The sequence below is a fragment of the Heliconius melpomene genome, chromosome 19 (assembly GCF_056956725.1).
Source record: "Heliconius melpomene rosina isolate 202511_hmr_F chromosome 19, ASM5695672v1, whole genome shotgun sequence".
Classification (NCBI taxonomy): domain Eukaryota; kingdom Metazoa; phylum Arthropoda; class Insecta; order Lepidoptera; family Nymphalidae; genus Heliconius; species Heliconius melpomene.
This window is the reverse complement of record NC_140407.1, coordinates 11,800,983-11,819,235: the sequence shown is the minus strand read 5'-3', so window position 1 is coordinate 11,819,235 and position 18,253 is coordinate 11,800,983. Positions and strand designations below refer to the sequence as shown.

Below are 18,253 nucleotides of genomic sequence, written 5' to 3'. Positions count from 1 at the left end.
AATTTGTAAATTGGTCATAATTTATTGTACTCTTTTTAATGCCGTAAAAATATGGCTTAAAAAGTAATAGTAAACACATAAAAAAACATTATTTTGGATAATAGTGTACCTATGGTACGAGATATGGGCAATTTCCTTATCCCAAAACCCATACCATTATTTTACATATTTATTACGAGGACTCATGAAGATTTTAAACCAACATTATTATTCGTTTAGGTAAAAGGCCAGCCTCTTGAAGCGTCGGAACGCGTACGTCAGCTGCCCGAAGGCTCCCTCCAGATCGCGGGTGTAGCGAGAGAAGACGCCGGCGAATACTCCTGCCATGTTGACAACCAGTTTGGAACTGATACCGTCACTCATACACTTTCTGTATTGGGTGAGATTTTTTATTTATTTATTTTTTGTACACTACAGACTCGTGGTCCTTACTTTTAGGTAGGTAATTCTTTTTAATTCTTTAATAAAATCTTTAGATGGCTGTTGATGATGAATCTTTAATTTATTATAAAATTTAAATCGTTTTAATTCTTTAATAATGTATATAAATATTGTTTATTTTAATTAATTATTATATTCTTTATAGCGCCCCCATTCCCTCCTCAACTGAACATCGCGTCGTCCTCCGTATCTTCGCTCACTCTCCGCCTGAAGCCCTCCGTCGACGCTGAGCAATCACCCGCCGCCGGCTACACCATACATTACAAACAGGAATTTGGAGACTGGGAAACTGTTCAGGTAAATTACATTCATTAAACTTAAAATTACTCTAATTACTCGTCTTTTTTCCATTCTGCTCCAAATTTAACTTTAGACTTTGAAAATTTGACGATTTATCTCTATTATCCAATTATATAAAAGTGTTTCACGATAAGTTGTGCTGTGACTTATCACTTTGTCTAACCAAACAAGAAAAACAGTAACATAATAATAATAATAATATACCTAATCCTCCCACGCGTCTCTGACGATAGCGATATAAATAACACTCGTTTAAAAATTTCGATATTACTTGATTAACATATAGTTGTCAGAGCGCTTAGACGGTTTACAAGGAGAGTGGGTTCGAATCCCGCTACGTATATTTTTTATAAGTTTTCAACAACTATTTTTCTATCCTTAGTGTGAAGTAATAGTTAAAAGTATATAAAATATAGCACCCACAAGCATCAAACGCTCTTAAATACGTATGGCCCGATTACGCTTTGATTAAATCAATTTAAATTATTTCTTTTTTACATTATATACAAAATACACAATTAAATTCTATATTTATTAACAATTGCGTTTACGTTTTTATATTTTCAGATTCCAAGCAACACTGATACATACACTCTTGAAAACCTGTTCTGTGGGTCCAGATATCAACTCTATGTTACGGCTTACAATGGGTGAGCATAATTTAGATTTTATACACATCTTTTCTATTTTTATTTTTTAACTTCTCGCTGTATCGCGCGCACAGCAGACACTCTGTTCCCTTTATGATACTAGCGTTTCCTACTTTTCGACGAATTCTCGAGGCATTGTGTGTGTTACTCTGTTGCCCACTTCCCGTCCAAATTTCGACACTTTGCGTATTTAGTATAGGAAAGACGTAGAGTATAGACTTCAATCTGTATATATGCATTTACAGTATCGGCACTGGTGAAGCTTCCGACGTGGTCATCGCCCGCACCCGCGGCTCCAAGCCTCCCGTACCTCGCGCTGCGGACTTCATTGAAGTTGGCTCCTCATCTGTCACTCTACATCTCAAACAATGGCTGGACGGCGGCTGCCCTATGAGCCACTTTGTCGTTGAGAACAAGAAGAAGTATGTATCATGTCCCATTTATTTTTATTAATTTATTTTTTGTTTCGATATAACCCACTGTACTTGCGTTCAGAGTTATTTGGACTACTACAGACTATAGAATGTGTTCACAACTCTTGGCTACTTCCATTTAACTACCGAAACGAAGCCGCAGGTGAACATTTGTATAGCGTTTAGAATGTATTTGCATTTGACTTGTCTTTTTCAATTTGCAGAAAAATCTATATGATATGGTAAATATAATCTATTTAGTTTAGAGTTACATTAAATGTGTGTGTTTTTTTTATATTCGATATTTAAAACATGTTGTAAATCGATGAATTACTTTGTAACCTGCATTTTGAAAGTAAAATATTATTTTATTTGTAGGGGAGCTGCTGAATGGAACCAAATCTCTAATGCTGTTAAACCCGGTGGAAACTTTGTTGTACTTGGTGGGTAATTTTTTATTTGAAATAAAGAAAATAAATCAAAAATCAGCTTCACCCAAACAGCAGGGTAGACAAAGGGAACCTAGTGTTAAGACATTTCCTTGCCCGTTTTCCGCCAAATTCTGGAGGGCATTGTGTGCGCATCTAAATAATTATTTACTATTAACTCACATTCAGGCTATTATTGTGTCACAGCTAGACATCGCACATTCACAGTATGGTGAACACGATGGTTATGAAAGAATTTATTTATTTGCCAGCTTTTGTAAAACGGTGTTAAATTCCATCATTCACAAAGTTAATGATAATTAAATATTATAAATAATCATGCTCATTGACCTTTACTTTTTGACTAAGTAAAATAATATATTATAGACTTGGACCCTGCTACCTGGTACGTGTTGAGGATCACCGCTCACAACAATGCTGGATTTAACGTCGCTGAATACGAATTCGCCACCCTCACTATGACTGGAGGTACGTTAACTATTATATTTAAATTGAAATGAAACTAAATCAAAAATTACTTTTAATTTCATCTTATGTAAATGCTAGTAGCATATTTTTAATTATTAAGAGATTTATGACAGTCATATTTATAAACATGATATATACTCAGATAATTTTAATTCGAACTGAAAAGCTATATCTTTAATTTTAAATAAAAAAATCAATTAAATATTTCTTTTTGTGTTTATTACAATTACAATAACATAAAAAGGTTTGAGGCCGTCGTGTCGTCTGACTGTAAACGCGACGGTTGTGGGTTCTATTGCCACTCGGGAGAATTTATCATTTTCATATCCTTGCTTTTGTATGAAAACAAAACTTGATGTTGAGTTCCACCTCCAGACATGGCTACCTGGCTTTTTGCGGATCACCTACAGCGTGAAGCTAAAAAAAAAAAGAAAAGAAGGTACCTGAAATGCAATGCCTCATTACATCATTCTAAAATTGTAACATAAATCGTAATTTCCGTGTAATAATTGAAGGCTCGCATTTCAGGTACCATCGCCCCCGCGCGAGAGGTCGGCGACGGAGCGCTCACGCCCGAACAAACGCTCAAGATCATTCTGTCCCACTTGAATTTGATCGTCCCGGTCGTAGCCGCCATTTTGGTTATAATCATCGCGATCGTTGTCGTGTGCGTAGTGCGTGGAGCTCGGGATCAACACCATAAAGGTACATGACCCATCTAGGTTATATTATTTGTAACGTGTCGTACAGGAACCATTGCACCGTTGCCTGGCGGCGCCGAGGGAGATAAGGAGCTGCCTCCATGGGTGAAGGCGTGGCTGGAGCCGGAAGTCTTAGTGCCTATCTTGGCCACAATTGTGGTGTTCATAGTTGGCATGGTGGTTATCTGCCTTACTCTCGCTCGCCGCAACACCCCCCATCGCCTGCGAGGTCAGAAGGACGCGTACTGTATGTATAGCATGACCGCTTTCTTTATTATTTTGTCGAAACATTTACTTTTTACTATAATTAAATATTCAACCATATTTTAATAAAAGTAATAGATATCATACTTATTTATCGATTGGATAGGCAGTTAGTCTTTTTGAATAAGGCTAACCTAACAGCAATTTGAATTTCTCCATTATTTTGATATTATACATTGGGAAATCTTCGCCCTCCAAATAAATTAGTCAACTATTTTGAAAAAATATACATATACTTCAATCAGGTAACAACAAACATTTTTACATATATTTTTTTAACCCATTTGTCATCTTAATGTATCTAGAAAAGCTTATTCCATAATGTAACCATTGAATGGCGATAGAGCTTAATTTCGTTTAATGTTTACTCTTTTTCCGCATACGCTAATCATTTAGGTGTAACCATTATAAGCATGTAATCAATATGTCCTATACATGCATCATTTTCATATTTTTTATGTTGTTGCTAGTAATCTCCTATAATATATCAATATTTGAATTTTACTATTACTTTGTATAGTTGGTGCATAATAGAAATTAAGCACTTAATCACTTATTATCAAATTTTATCCATTCTAGATTTATTCGAAACAATTTTTAAAATAAATTACAATCTTATCTAATGTTGTATTAACATTTAAAAGTGTGCATGTCAATGACAGTACACGATTGTACAAAAGAGTTACCTACATAGGTATATTATATTCGTGAAAATTTCAAATGTTACTCAATTTCTAACATTATGAAAAAAGAAAAGTTAAAGGGAATCGGAAGGTTTTTTTTTTAATCAGAATCGTAATGCATCTTCCTATATTCATATCTTCCTATCTTCCTAGTGTTTTAACGATGTATTTGTAACATGATCTAGATGACGCCGTGTACAACACGTCCGGAGCCCCGATGGGCGGAGCGGGCGGCACCCTGGACAAGCGCGGAGGCCTGCGCGACGAGCTCGGCTACATCGCGCCCCCCAACCGCAAGCTGCCCCCCGTGCCCGGCTCCAACTACAACACTTGCGACCGCGTTAAGCGACAGGCCGTTATCAGTGAGTGTATTTCTGTAATATCTAATATCTATTTGTTTTCTTTTGTTTATTACGCATAAAGTTGAGTAGGCATAGGGTATATTTTACACTAGTGGACCCGGACGCGGCTACGCCTGCTTCAACTATAAGAATATTTATTAAATATATTCATGAAATTATTTTCAATTTTCAATAGAATTAGTAAGAAAATATAAGCTTATATAATCAAAAGAATAATAAGTAGATACACATTATTAGAAAAAAATATTTGAGTTATTGAAATGAACCAACAAAAGGATTAAAAGTAACTAATGGATAGGTATTCTTAATATTAGAAAAAGTACCTAAAGTTTAGGTACATAGATATCGACTCTACGAAATAACTAAACATTTCTCTCTATTAAGTAGGATAATTTTAGCGGGCAATATCAAATAAAATAAGAAGAGAACCAAAGTGTAGTTTAAATTAATTATAAACAGCAAAGTTCGAAAATGTATGAAAATTTATAAAACCGTCAACGTTATCTGCCCGTTCGCGTCGGTCATACTCATACTATGCCGCCTGAAGGCTAGGTCATTTCGAATCAGTGACATCTCCTTAATTATTTATTAGAATGTTATACAGTAAACTATAATTTCAATCTAGATAAAATGCTAAAAGTGACTATTATATTTATTTTCATAAGGATGAATATCAAAACGTCGCGGTAGCGGTCGCGTAGCAACGACGGTTGTTATTAACATGGCAGAATAAATTGCATGTCAAATTAGAATGTACTTTAAAATATATTAGTATATATGTGTAATGTAATGTTATATAGCCTATAGCACTTCTGAAGAATGCAGCTTACATACAAAACAAAAACAATGAAAATCGGACCAGTAGATCCAGAGATCTTAGCGTTCAAACAAACAAACAAACAAACAAACAAACAAACAAACAAACTCTTCCGCTTTATTATATTAGTATAGATAGGTATATTATAATTGCGTTTTTTCGATTTCTTTTCATAATACTTATCATCATATTATTATTAATTGTTTATCTTCACCGTGGTATAATCTATTCATAATTACCTACTCATAGTTACTGATAGTTTTTTTTTAAATTAATTCAAATAATTAATCACAGAAAGGAATTATATTTTGCCTTATTTATTTCAATTTGCTTATGTTTTATACAACACTTGGCGTACATATTCGTATTATTTCTATATCTCTTATTGATTTAAAAAAACCTTGATAGAATAATAAGAAACCATATTTAGTTGTAAGTGGGTTAGATTACCTAGTCGTATAAAACTTCAACACCTAAGGTAAAAGTATATTATAATGACTTTATTACGATATGTAAAAGTAGATTAGCTGTCCTTATTTTTAACATAGTGCACGATTATCATGCCCAGCTTTGCCTAATTATTTTTTTTAGATTATTTTAAACTAAACTTTTTTTGTAACTCCACGCTGTACCCCGCACATAGCAGGGTTGGCAGAGAGCTCAGGTTCTCTCTGTTACCTAGTGTTAAGACACTCCGATCCCTTAAGACACTTCCGTCCCCCACTTTCCGCCAAATTCTGGAGGCATTGCGTATTGAGTGGCGGAATTCAAAGCCACGCTTTGCCTCGTTATCAGAGCGAGGAAAATGATAAATATATACTTTTATTATTTCATTTTCTCGAGTGGGAATCGAACCCACAATATATCGCGTTTGCAGTCGCACGAACGTGCCCCTGCGCCACGACTGATCTCACTGGACTTGTAAAATAAAATCCTCGTACCCTACTATTATATATTTTTTTGATAATTACTTACATAACATTATGGTTCAAGTTATATTAACATTTCCTTTTAAATCATTTGGTGTCAGTATTGTCGCTTTTATGTTTTGGCTTATTCCACTTTTCTTTTTTTACTTTTTTATATTTTATTTCTGTACGATTTCTTTTGTCATTAAAAACTAAAACATGGGATACGTCAAAACATACAGGTATGTTTAATTGTTGAATCATTCATTTGGTGTATGGCAATCAACATACCTATCAAATAATATCTCACTATTAGTACAAAATGCTTGGGCTAATAGAACTGTTACATATAAGTAAACAATGGAATGTCGTATGCGTCATGCTCTAATTTTAAAATTTATAATAATAAAACAAACCCTAAAACAATTAATGTATCGAAGCTTTTTTATTGATTGCTGAGACAGCCGATAGTGAGATATTAAATAATAGGAGGGCCATTCAAGTATTACGTATTTTTTTGAAAAATTACTCTTCTTCCCCTCAAGTAGCGCGCCGTAAAGTTCGTAGGAGCCGTAACACGGGGAGAAAACCTAACGTAAAAAAAAGTAACACTCAAGTGATAATTTTTACCAAGAGAAAATTTTATAATTGATACTGTCATTTTCATTTAATTTCATCTAAAATAAGGAAGGGCAATACACCCGAGTCATGCCCAGTATTCCATAAAGGATAAGGCTTAGTAACTTGTGAGATTTTAATTATCTATTTTAATTAACAAAAGAAAAATAAGGTCACGTAACTTACGCGTTGTTAGGTACAACATGCCTTACGTAATACATGAACGACCCGTAAGCCGTAGGCAAGTGGGAAGGACGGTGGGTAGGGTAGCCTAGCGCATGTAACGCAGTACAGTAGTGTGGTTTAGTGGGCGCGCACTCCACGTGGGACCCGCGAAGGCACCACTATGAGCGCGTACGGCGCACGCGCATGCGCAGGACCGGCTCCGGAGACACCATATCTACAGGTCAGTTTAGTTTAGAAATGAGACTTTTTGGGTTTTATTCTTCTGTGTTCTCTTTTTATTGCATGTTCTTACTTTTTAAAGTAATATTAACCTGGTACTAACTAACGATAGATATCGTGGATTGTATCATATTTTATGAGATCCTTATGAAATATTTATATGAAAATTAATAATTACATTAAAAAAACGTCTCATTTCTACATACGTAATTAAAATTGCTTGCTTTATTCTTCTCAAAATATTATCAGCAATAATTGCGGAATGAATATTAGTTTTATAAAGTAATTTTTATTTTTCACATGCTAATATGTTTAGTTACTTATAATATTAAATACGAACCATAAACCACGATTATTGCCGAATACTTATATTACCTAATTTTATATGTATTTATTGTTTGTATTAAAATATTCACATATACTTATTTATAAGAGTGACGAGTGAATTACTAACACAACTTACTGGTAAGTGTAGTTAACAACAAACAAAAAAGTGTGATATGTTTTTACGGTATTTAATATTTATTTCATTCCTAACAAGCTTGTTATTTATTGTTATTATATTTTATTTATCATATTATGTTAACTATTTTATGTTAATACATAATTTTACTATGATAACTCTATGTATCAAATATATTACTATATGTACCTATTGTATAGAATGTCAAGTGTGCTATAATATGCATTGAGTTTGTAACAGAGTTTTTTTAAAATAATTTGGTTTGACTAATTAATAATAATTATTAAGTTATCATACATTTTAACAAATATTGTATTTCTAGATAGATACTATTTATAAAAGTTAAATTTAATACTTATTGTTTACATTGAAAACACTCTACCTATTATTACTATCTTGAGTGATAAAAAAATTAACTGCCCAAACTTTGTAGTAATCCATGAAAATCTTTATCCTAACATATATAATTTACAACTTTCAGGCATGGAAGATGAAATTTGCCCTTATGCTACGTTCCACCTGCTTGGCTTCCGCGAAGAAATGGACCCCAGCAAGGCGATCGCGTTCCCCCACCACCACCCCTCGCACGCCGGCACCCTCGCGCACCCCCACCCCCATCCCCACCACCCAGCTCATTCTCGCGCCGGATCTCAGAGCATGGTAAGATAGTAATTAACATTTACTCTTATTTTTTGCTAGATTTACGTATTTTTTTAAATTTTTGATTATTGCGACGTTTACACATTTTATATAAAAATGTAGGGTATTTGGGACCACAGGTATTTGGCTTATCTTAGCTATTTGGCTTTATCTTAAGTGGGGAATAAAAATAATTTATATATAATAATCATTCGTTTGAGTGGAGAACAAATCCACAACCTTTTGTCAGACGTTCTTTTTAACGTCACAATTCACGTTAATGTATTAATTTATATCATAGCCACGAGCAAACAGCCGCTACGCACGCAAGAACTCTCAGGGTGGACAGAGCGCCATCTACTCCACTGCTCCCGAGTACGACGACCCCGCTACCTGCGCTGAAGAGGACCAATACGTGAGTACAATAGGATATTGCGCCTATCTTTGAAATGTGTCTATTCGTTCCTTAACTCCTAATAAATCTTTAATTACTGTATGAAGATATATCCTGGCGGATGCTGTTTTCCGTTTTGAAAACTTGACAAAAAATTGAAAAAAGTGATATGATTTTTTAAATTCATTTTATATTATGAAGTAACATTCTGTCATTGTTTTATTCTTAAGCTATCTCAATTTAACATTTTTATATTTTGTTATAGTGAAAAATACCTAATAGAAAACAGTAATCCTTTAAAAAAATGTCCTAACATATAAGTAAAGGTAAAATTAAAATTTTTAGAAAATCGAGTTATAAAGTTCTGCGCTAATGTATGTATCTTACACTTTAACTCTGAGAATTCAAAAATGCTGTTTTTTTCCCAAAATGCATGACAAATAAAAATAAAATATTTTCTTACCTTTCAATATAATTTAGTTTACTTGACAAAAAACTAAATTATACATTAAAATAACATTTTAATCTTTATTTGTTGTGTGTGCAGCGCGCCCGCTACTCCCGCCCGATGTACGCGTGCGGCCCCGAGTACGACGAGCCCGCGTGCTGCGCGCCCGAGGACGAGCAGTACACCGGCGCCTACGGCACCCCCTACTCCGACCACTACGGATCCCGCCCTAGCATTGGTATCTTTTGTATATTTTTTAAATTTTCAAATACCAATGAATAATAATGTAGTGTTTTTGTAAAAAAAAACTATGGGTCAGGGCCCATAGTTCATATATGTTTTTCACGTTTTCAAATGCCGAATAATATTCGTGTTTTTTTGTACGTAAACATGTAATTAAACATGTAACTGTAAAAAAACATGTAAATTGTAATGTCTTATAGTAATTTACCTGCTACACATGATTTACTCATTGGTACCTATCTAGGTATACCAAACTAATAATACGTTTCGCAAATCACTGTTTAAAATTATAAAAAAATATTAAAAAGTATATTAATTTAATTAAGCCTGTCTATATAATTAATGTAGGTACCCGCAAGTGTGGCAGCTCCCCCGAGCCTCCCCCACCTCCCCCCCGCAACAACACCGACAACAATTGCTCGTCCTCCTTCAACGAGAGCAAGGACTCTAACGAGATCTCCGAAGCCGAATGCGACCAGCCCCGCAACTACCCCGGTAAGAATACGCTAAAACATCGAAATATCATTCATTTTCAAAGTTTTTGTATTAATTCTTTTTTATAGTATACAAGTCGAGTCCACAATTCATACAAAAGAGAAAACATTATCTTTTTTTCGTCTTAAGAATAAAAGAAATCTGGGCTTAACCCATGGATTTATTAGTTATTGTTACAATTAATACCTTTATCTAAATTAACAAAACCATTTGTTGTTATCAAATTACAATGAGCAGATATATCAAATTTCATGAATCTGTATTATTTGTCTTGTTAAATCTTTACCTAAATGGAACTTATTTTATAGAATAACTTTAATCTTATATAAATAACTGTTCATCACCCCCATGTCAAGACTCCACCTATCATAATTATAATAAATTGTGTAAAAAGTATTAATTTGAAATTAATTGTGGAATTGGTCCATGCGCTCGTGGCTGACTGAACAGAAGACGGTAAAACGATTTTTGAATCAATATTTTTCTAATTGTTTTCTTATGATTAATACCTGTGACTGACAGCATGCATCTCCGTTATAAGTTATAACAAATGAAAATGTTCCAAGCTTTTAGAAGTTCTGGCAATTGGCTTAAATTTTTATTTCAAAATTTCTCTTATTAAATGTTTCTTTTCTTCTTATTTTCCTTTATAAATTAAAGATTTTCAGTATAAACACAAATTTAAAAGAAATAATCTTGATAAAAATTATTATTAAGATCTTATAAAATAGAACATCTTTAATTTACTTATAACCCATTAGGATTATTTAAATAAGATTTTTCTTTATTAAAGTTGAAATTGAACATCGCTTAGAACGTGATTGTGTTAACAAATTCTTACTATTTGAAATTATTATGTAGATTATTTAGTACATGTGTTTGACTCCTCAGCAATGTCCACTAAACTAATATTTTTAACATAATTAATGTTGATGAAATGGCAAATAAAAAGTATATATATTTACAAATTTATTACATTTAAAAAAATATTATAATATTTGACACAGTAATGTAAACAAAAAGCGAGTGCTTAGTGGACATTGAACGAGGAAATGAGTAGTGGGCAGGGTCGAGTGTCGTGGCTAGTGTAGACACGTCGTGACTTGTTGTTGCAGTAAGAGCCCACACTGCCAAGGACGGCTTGCACAGCGACGAAATGAGGAAACTCATTGACAGGTTAGTTTACCAGGCCTATTTCAATACACGAACACAATCATATTTTATACATACACTTTTAGATAATATGAATTTTATTTAATTGTTGTGCATTTTACGATTAATTCAGGGTTTCTTGCTCAAATTACATTTCAATCATATCATGTGTACTTAGTTAATATGTTAGTCTCAATAATAAATATTGTAGATTATTTTAATGAATATGAGTAAAATATGTTATAACATTTCTGAAGTTAGATTTATCAAATTTATTTAGGTAATTAAATAAGTACTTATACAAACGTAATAAATTATACAAATATAATATATTTAGAAATCTCTGAGTTAAGCCGTATTATAAGTTTTAAAATATACATATATCAATTTACTTATTTTTAATAAGAATCGTGAAAGCTGAACACTGGAATCCAATCGAAGTTTATTAGTGTTCGTAATATTTATAAACGCATGTCAATAACTTTAACATCACATTATATATAATTCATAGACACTATTACAAAACTTAAATTATATTGTATATTTAAAGCACTCACGGCCACCATTGTTTAATTAACAATTGACACAAATTAACTAATTGCCGTTACCTTGTGTGAGCCGCAGTCTTCCATTGCGACCATGTCATAGTTATTTTTCTGGATAGTGCCGATATTAAGCATGTACTATGTTCTGCATCCATGGTCTCCAGGAAACAGTAAGTCAATGTATGTGAAGACAATAATCATTTGCTGAATGTTATTTAATTTTGCCTGAAATGTTTTATGTACCTAATCATTAACCTTATGTGGCTAACAGTTAAACCGTTGCACTAAAATTTTGTTTTGCTGAGTTATAAAATTTCAGAGCGAAATGTTTATTTTATTTTTTAAAAAAATATAACCATAGTAATGCCTACACCTGATGTATATTATAATATAAGATCACTTCGATATACCTATATACTGCAGAACTGTTCAGTTATTATACCTACATTGAAAGCTTCTTAGAAAATGAGTTTAAATCTAGATGATCCCGCATTAAAATGAACTAAAATTATCGATGTAGTTGATATTATATATTATTTAAATATAATCAGTCAGTTATTATGCAATATCAAACACCGATAATTTTATTTTTGTGCGCCGCACAAGCTATCTGTTAATTGCTCAATTTCATTATATATTACAATATACCATTATATAGTATAGAATACCAATAGACACTTGTAATAAACGTCAGTGGTCACTTCTCATTAACGCTCACGTTTTGTATCCCAAGTGTGTTCCTTACTAATCAAGTCCAAATAATGACCTGCCATTCGTTTTTCAGTTATCTGTTTCAAATTAAACAACAAATTTGCTATATCATGTGTTAGATAAATTTGATTATAACATTTCATAACGTTTAGACATAATGGTAATCCAACATTGGGTGTTACAGACCAGAAGCAACCACCCCAATCCCCCAGCAAGCAGTCCACGGGCGGGGACTCACAGCCTACGATACTGTGGCAGTGTAACCTGTAAACTACACTGTCGCCATTCGACATACAAGACACACTCCCCCACACCTCCCTCCACCTCCCCTTAACGACCACAATTCCGTTGAACTACTCGCCGCTTTACCGATCTACTACGATTATTGCACAATTAAATAGTTTGGCTTTTGCTTTCGCGATTTTGTTGCGAAAATGGTCAACGAAAATGTGGTTGTTCTGATACATGTTTTTTCCTTTTTGATATTTTCATTTCAACGGGTGTGTCGTCATTGCTTATTTAATTTTGACATTTTATATGCGTTGGCTGGATTTAATTTACTATAGCACAATTCATGTGCCATTGAGTCATTTGTTTTTTAAATTCGCCAGTAAGTTGCAAAGTCGGGTAGGAGGTTGTGTTATGCCCTCCCGTTGTACTCGCCGCGTCACTGTGTAGTGTTGCCATGTCAAACAGAAAATTATGGTTGTGGTAGTTAATTCAGATGATATATTTTCCTTTAGGGGAGTGACGTGTTATTAAAAATTATCTAATACGAATAGAGCGACCGAATACCCGACTTTGCGTACTTATCCATGATCGACGAATACATCGACCAAAACATTTAATTAATTTCGATCTTATTTGTTTAGCTTAATTTAAAAAGTGAGACGCGTATGTACTAGTGCTGGCTCTGGGGTGGACTCATCGATACTTCGATTTAAATTAAGCTCAACATGTAATAATGTGATATTTTCATTTTTTTTTACTCATTTTATTTTATGTGTAACTACATTAACGTTATTTATATTTGCTTACTTTTAAGGCGATCAGTTCTAAGTGACACTCGACCGCGAGGTCGGTACGATGCTTCCTTTTAATGTTAACAGTTTCGTGATGCTTTTTACCATTTATGTTATATAACCACGTCATTATTTGTATCGTGTATTGTTTTTGATGTTTTCATTGCGTTTACTTTACTTGTTAGATAAGCATTAGGTTTAAGGCTACTTATAGATTAATCAACTTTTTGAATAAATATGTAATCTGTAGCTAGTTGTGTAAGACCGTACGTTATTTAAATAACACTAAGTTACTACCTGAAGTAACACTTCGTATAAACAATAGTATAATCATGATTTCACAGCCGAGTATTGAGAACTGCGGTCATCGAGCTCCCCTATTACAATACAATATGGAATTCGAAAAACATTTTATACTAAATAACGTTACCCTATAATATATTAAGGTGCATTTTAATTCGTAATCTATTCTCTACGTACATATTATGTAATATTCAATTGTTAGATGTAAGACACGAGCGTGTCACTTTAGAAATCTTATTTCATGTTGTGGCATCGTGGCAAGCTTCGCAAGTAGTTTGTAGATAGGTTTTCGCGACTTCCTAGTAACCGATCTCTTCTTGATAAACTTCCAATTAGAAATTTTGGATTTTAAAATTGTAGTTAAAGTTCTAATAATGAAATTTTAAATAATAATATTCAAAATTATAATAATATAACCTTTTTCGGCAATTAAATTTTATATTGTAAGCGTTTAATGCGGCAACTCTAAAATATTTTTTTAATTTTTTTCTAATATTTTAAAGGTTTTCGCTTCTATCGAGTGTTGTTTGCGGCTTATTTCATAATTTTTTACATAAACGCAAATTGATCGCATCGCTAATTGCAAATAACTGTTTGTACCAAAGTGTTTGAATTGTGTTGAATAAATTACTCATATTTCAACTACGAATTCCTCTTTTATTACGACCACACCGCCCTTATCATAAGGTATACAATAAACAAATTCATAACGACAGTTAATAGTGTTTATTATTGTTGATGACTATTAAATTAAATAGTTTTTAAACTAACATGCTGGAATCATTCGATTATTCACTGGAGTTACGCTGATGCAGCTTTTACGATTTCTTCAGCAACCTCCACAGCAATGGCAGCTTCAGCTTTAGCCTGAAATAAATAATAAAATAAATACAAATCTTTGAAATCGTGAAATCTTTATAATTATTAATCTTTAACAATTTATTTAATTTTTAACAATTTCTTAAACGTTCTAAATCTTACGTCGCTTAGGACTAAATAATTTTTAAGATTAAGGAATTACCACCCTGGAATGACATCTCATGGTTTCCATGATTTTAGATATGCCCTCCCTAAACTCAAAATCATTAGCATCCTATCCGATCCTACTCTTGGTGCCATATAAATCATATAAAAGAAAATAATTTTCAAATAATCTGAATGGATATTGCTTTATTTGCTTCTTTATGATTCGTAACTACTTATATAGTACCTGATCATTAGCAGCAGAATTAAGTTCAGATTGCGCCTTGCTGAGTGCTTCCTGAGCAGCGCTACGGTCCAAGTTCTCCAGTGGATGGGCCTCTTCAGCAAGGACCTAAAATAATTTTGTTGTTAGTTATTTATAGGCAGTCGTAGCTTAGCGGCAATGCAGTTGGCTGTATATACGACGGTTGAGGTTTCCATTGCATTTCCCAGTACAAATATAAGAACGAGTATATAAATAGTATGCGTACAATATACCTACTGACAGAGAAACTGAGGTAATGACACTCTATTTCCCGAATTCAAAACTGTGCATGTAAAGTGGCAGAACTCAATGCCATGCTGTTCAATAATAGATTGTACCCAAGTTCACAACGAGGCGATGATCTCTGAGACTTATTTCTTTAATATATTAACCGCTCGTGGCTTCGCTCGTTTGAACTACATGATTATACATGGATACCGCGTGGAGGTACTCCTAGCTTATGTTATTTTAAATTATTAGGCCATAATAATAACTTAAGTTCATTCAACACTGACCATGCAGAACAACTATTCCTAAGCCATATTCTTAAGGTTTAGCTGGACTGTCGGGGTTCCTGCTCTGTTCGATGCTGATCGATCGACTGCTCGATCAACTACTATATTTATATCTCTTAGAAAATAGATGGTCTGCTAGGGATCCTCATCAGGTACTCCAATCTTCATTTTTGGTATATAGGTGGAAATTGTTTATCATGTTGTTCAATTTTCCCCAAGTTCCCCATAGTTTAGACAGGCTGTTAAGGGTCAGGTATCCACATTTTCAAAATAAACTATAGCCTAGATTTTGCCTAGACCTAATAGCTATACAACAAAAAGGTTCATTCAAATCGCTCCAGTAGTTCCGGAGATTAGCATGTATGCAAACAGACAAACAGACAATTTCTTTTTCTTTGTGGTTATGGGTTCTATTACTGTTCCTAATTTACTATTTCAGGGACAGAGTATCCTCTTGCCTATATAATTGTTCTATAATTGTCTGTTTTACACCATATAAAAGATTTTGTATAAGTTATTGTGAGCTAGTTAATATACATCCATTTATTATATGTACAATTTGTATTGTAATTTATATTTATGTAAATAAAATAATTTTGAAAAAAAAACCCATTTGGTTTATTTTCTATGGTGTACAATACAGCATTAGTAAACGGATATCAATAAATAATAAATAATTTATTAATTGGTACCTGGACTGAAGAATCATCATTCACAGTGACGGTACCAGAAGAAACAAAAATCTTGCTTTGTTTACCATCATTTTCTGTCACTGTAACTACGCCAGGCCTAAGGACAGCTGAAATTATTAACATTAGTAATAAAATTTTATTTTTTAAGTTCACACATTATCAAATTATCTAATTTTAATAATCCTTAAAAGACTTTATTGTCAGTGACAGGCACTGCAAAGTTAAGTACCTAGTTTTAAGCTTGTTTTTTCAGCAATGTATTATTATAAAAATTAAATACGAATATAATCATAATGTGTTAAAGGGAAATACACTTTTAATAAACTTACCTAATGTAGGGACATGTTTAGGCAGGATACCAAAAGCTCCACTGAATGATGGCACATCAATCTGTTTTACAATCTGCTTATCAAAAAATACCTAAAACGCAAAAATTTACAATATAAAATTACTTTGCTAATGCATCAAAGATCATTGTATTTTTGGAGCAAAATATATTTTTAAAATGTATATGCTTCATGCTGTATCCAGCATGCAGCAGGGTAGGTAGAGGAAGCCTAGTGTTAAGAAACTCCACTTCCAATTATTGTTTATATTATCATTTTGATAACAAGCATCAAGCAAAGTGTTTACAGTCACATGCTTTTGCCCGTACTCCACAACTGGCCTCAAAACTTATATGTAATATTAGTAGGCTATAGGCACAAGATTGCAACTGTAAATGCAACTGTTGTGGGTGGATTCCCACTTGCGGAAATTAATATTATTATTTATATTATCAGTTCGGTACCACCACTCAACATGCAATGCCTTGCAAATTCGACGGAAAGTGTGGTACGGAGTGTTTAAACACTAGGTTCTCTCTGCCTTTCCTGCTTTATTCAGGATACAGCGTGACACAAAAAATATGATAATACTTTGGACATACTTTATTTCCAGCTGCAAAAGTAAAAGCCATTTCTCCTTCTTTGGGAGCATCAGCATACCCACGAGCTTGAACCCGCCTGGCTACTCCTCGAAGTACATTACGCAGAGCTAAAGCCATTCTAAGAAAAATTAAAAAGAATCAGATAAGTATAAATATTCAGTCGGTTTTCATCTATAAAATTGGAAAACACTTTTATAAAGACATCTCTATAGAATTAGTTTAACATTGTAACCTACAAATACATACTTCAAAGGAAAATTCGAGAAAGTAGGATTTACTTTATACAATATAATTCTTCTAGAAAGTAATTTCAATCTACAAAATTATGTAAAGAGAGTTTTATATAAAAAAATTCTATTGACAACATAGATTATGTAATTTTTTTTTGTGAAAGACCGTGATAATTTTTTATATATTAAGTTGTTAAATCAATATTTTCTAAGAAATTAAAGCAATGCTTACTTTAATCTTGATCACACAGTGTAATGAAAATTATGGAAAATAAGGTCTTTCGGCTTCGATTACCTTCTTCTAAACCTGATGGTCGATGGACGCTGTCAATGTGACATTGGCTGACATTTTGTTTGTAAAGATAATCTTAATTCTTAAGGCTAGCACACACACAATATTATTGTCAGTACAATATTGACTATAATAACAATAGATAAAACGAAAAATGTTGCCAATTGCGTTATGTTGGGCTTATAATGTAGGTAAAGTACGCAATATGCAAGGTAGTACTGTCGTATACGCCGTTATCTACTTAGGCTCGGAGCTCTTTCCTGCTGGTCAAGCATGCAGCCTTAAGTAGGATTATTAGAAGTCTTCTTATTGAAGAGCTGGACTATTCGAAATTAACCGGCAAACGACATTGAAACAATGATGCGTTGAATAAGAGACCAGACTGAGAAACCTAGCCAGCGGTAACTAAAAAGTAAAAAATACTTTTAATTAAAAAAAAAAAATAATTAAAAAATATAATATAATTTAAAAAAA

At 33.1% G+C, this 18,253-nt stretch overlaps 2 protein-coding genes across 52 annotated transcripts in view; one reads left to right on the top strand and one right to left on the bottom strand.

Moving 5' to 3' along the window:
• Positions 1–14,543, top strand: part of Dscam1 (Down syndrome cell adhesion molecule 1) — a 61,349-nt gene extending 46,806 nt beyond the window's left edge. For 41 of the 50 annotated variants that reach the window (XM_085203701.1, XM_085203681.1, XM_085203696.1 and 38 more), the window contains 15 exons: positions 220–379; positions 587–738; positions 1,309–1,391; positions 1,637–1,813; positions 2,183–2,247; positions 2,620–2,721; positions 3,472–3,669; positions 4,555–4,731; positions 7,382–7,480; positions 8,424–8,602; positions 8,883–8,996; positions 9,523–9,661; positions 10,015–10,161; positions 11,277–11,337; positions 12,754–14,543. In XM_085203701.1, coding sequence (XP_085059827.1) covers positions 220–379; positions 587–738; positions 1,309–1,391; positions 1,637–1,813; positions 2,183–2,247; positions 2,620–2,721; positions 3,472–3,669; positions 4,555–4,731; positions 7,382–7,480; positions 8,424–8,602; positions 8,883–8,996; positions 9,523–9,661; positions 10,015–10,161; positions 11,277–11,337; positions 12,754–12,832 — 1,932 coding nt within the window. In that variant the 3' untranslated portion in view covers positions 12,833–14,543. Of the gene's footprint in view, positions 1–219; positions 380–586; positions 739–1,308; positions 1,392–1,636; positions 1,814–2,182; positions 2,248–2,619; positions 2,722–3,249; positions 3,427–3,471; positions 3,670–4,554; positions 4,732–7,381; positions 7,481–8,423; positions 8,603–8,882; positions 8,997–9,522; positions 9,662–10,014; positions 10,162–11,276; positions 11,338–12,022; positions 12,039–12,753 lie in introns of all 50 variants that reach the window. The other 9 variants (XM_085203718.1, XM_085203719.1, XM_085203724.1 and 6 more) reach the window with 3 other exon arrangements.
• Positions 14,544–14,605: 62 nt separating this feature from the next.
• Positions 14,606–17,881, bottom strand: ATPsyndelta (ATP synthase, delta subunit). Of its 2 annotated transcripts, none has more exons than XM_085203749.1 (6): positions 17,783–17,881; positions 17,258–17,375; positions 16,659–16,749; positions 16,330–16,436; positions 15,105–15,209; positions 14,606–14,761 (listed from the first exon to the last, which is right to left on the bottom strand). In XM_085203749.1, exons 2-6 carry the CDS (start codon positions 17,372–17,374, stop codon positions 14,696–14,698), a joined length of 486 nt encoding a protein of 161 aa, XP_085059875.1. In that variant the 5' UTR covers position 17,375; positions 17,783–17,881; the 3' UTR covers positions 14,606–14,695. The 2 variants fall into 2 exon arrangements, with proteins under 2 accessions (XP_085059875.1, XP_085059874.1); XM_085203748.1 differs by having other exon boundaries at positions 17,720–17,879.
• Between the last annotated feature and the right edge of the window lie 372 nt (positions 17,882–18,253).